Genomic DNA, 1579 nt, shown 5'->3' on the forward strand with positions numbered 1-1579 from the left:
CTGCTCCCCCCAACACAAGGACCCCCTACCAATGCTGGGGATAAGAAATGGGGTTTCTTAGTGGGAGCCCTCCGGTGCAGAAGACTCCTCCTCAATGAGCTCCAGGTCAAACTCATCCTCCAGGGAGCCCCCGACAGGAAGCAGGCGGAACTTCTTCCCCTTCAGGGTGCAGGTGCGGTGCTCGAAGTCCAGCACGGCATTGTGGTCCTGGAGCACGTCGGTGCCAATAATGGCCTCCTCCGCACTTGCGTTGGCCACCAGAAACTTGGCCTTCAGCTTCAGCTTGCCCAGGATCACTTCTGTGTCCCACACACCCAAGATCTTCATCTCGGCCCCATTGGCCACTTTGACCACATTTTCAAAAGGACGAAGAGTATCCAGGTCGCCGTCAGTGACCTCCTCCCATAAGGAGGGGTGAACCACAGACACCTGAGCCCCAGAGTCCACCAGGAACCTCACAGGCACGTGGCCAATCTTCCCTTTGAGGTAGTAGCCCTTACCCATGCTGTTGGCAAACACAATCTCTTTGGGCTGACTATAGGTTGCCTCAGAGTCCCCAAAGGCCCTCAGGAGGCTTTCCTTCACAATACTGTAATCGCCCTGGTCCTGGGAATTGAGTCCATTGTAGATATCCAGGGCATCTCCCCTGAGCGACTCTTTCAGGAACCTCAGTTTGGTGGCATGGTCCCAGTGGTTGAGGTCGTCAATGACTTCAAAGCGGTGCAGCCAAAGGCTAGGAGCTATGTTAGCACCATTGAAAGGTTCTGGGATAAAGGCATGCTCCCGGCGTCCTTCCCTGCTTCTGGCTCCGCTGGTGGCCATCCTTCTGTTCACCTCTGGAAGTTCAGCAGTGACACAAGTCAAGTAAAGAAACGCACAGAAGAGTGTGGGCGCAATCACGCTGGAGAGTGAGGGCTCTGTTGACTGGGCCGTGTTCTTGCCCGGCCTGGACAAGTTGAAGGAGCAGATACAAGGTGTCTGTCTGGCTGCTGGGCACAGAAGCAGGCTGTCTGTGTTCTGCTTGTTCTGCTCGGCCTTTTTGATACCCAGCCTGGGCCCCCAGGGCTCCTCATTCTCCTTTGTTCTAGAAGCTCCACCCCTCGCCCCGCCCTCCTGCCAGCATCTTGCCTGACTAGCATGATTGGTGCCTCACCCTCAGTATCCTTCCACGGGACACCTGCCAGCCCACCTAGTGAGAAAGGCAGTCTCCATCAGGGGATGGGGCCGTGGGACCCTCCCCAGTACCTATGTCCCAGAATAACCCAGATGAGGTTACAGGTGTGATGACATTCAATTGTTTATCATTAGAGAAGAGGAGACAGGAAGCAAGTCTCTACCTGCTTCAGAAGAGGGGACCCTTTTGGCCTCATCCCATCACTGCTTGGGACAAAGAGAAGGCACGTGAAGTCACTCGCCCCTCACAGTGTGCACTGATAAGGTGACTCATACATTCTAAGTTAAGTGTGGGTCCTATAAGTTTCCCTGGAGAAGAGAACAGAGGGTTCCAGAGTCAAGAAAGCATAAAAATATATCATCTGCCTCTATCACCTGTCCGGGGTCGGCCTCTCTACTTACCTAT

General features: G+C 54.4%; 1 protein-coding gene across 1 annotated transcript; it reads right to left on the reverse strand.

Annotated features, from left to right (window-relative positions):
• Positions 1-42: 42 nt before the first annotated feature.
• Positions 43-1073, reverse strand: Asprv1 (aspartic peptidase retroviral like 1). Its single transcript, XM_028762496.1, is given in 2 exon segments — positions 43-959; positions 962-1073. Coding segments are annotated over 2 exon segments (1014 nt in total). The 3' UTR covers positions 43-57.
• Positions 1074-1579: the final 506 nt, after the last annotated feature.

The sequence above is a fragment of the Grammomys surdaster genome, unplaced genomic scaffold (assembly GCF_004785775.1).
Source record: "Grammomys surdaster isolate TR1022 unplaced genomic scaffold, NIH_TR_1.0 133, whole genome shotgun sequence".
Lineage (NCBI taxonomy): Eukaryota > Metazoa > Chordata > Mammalia > Rodentia > Muridae > Grammomys > Grammomys surdaster.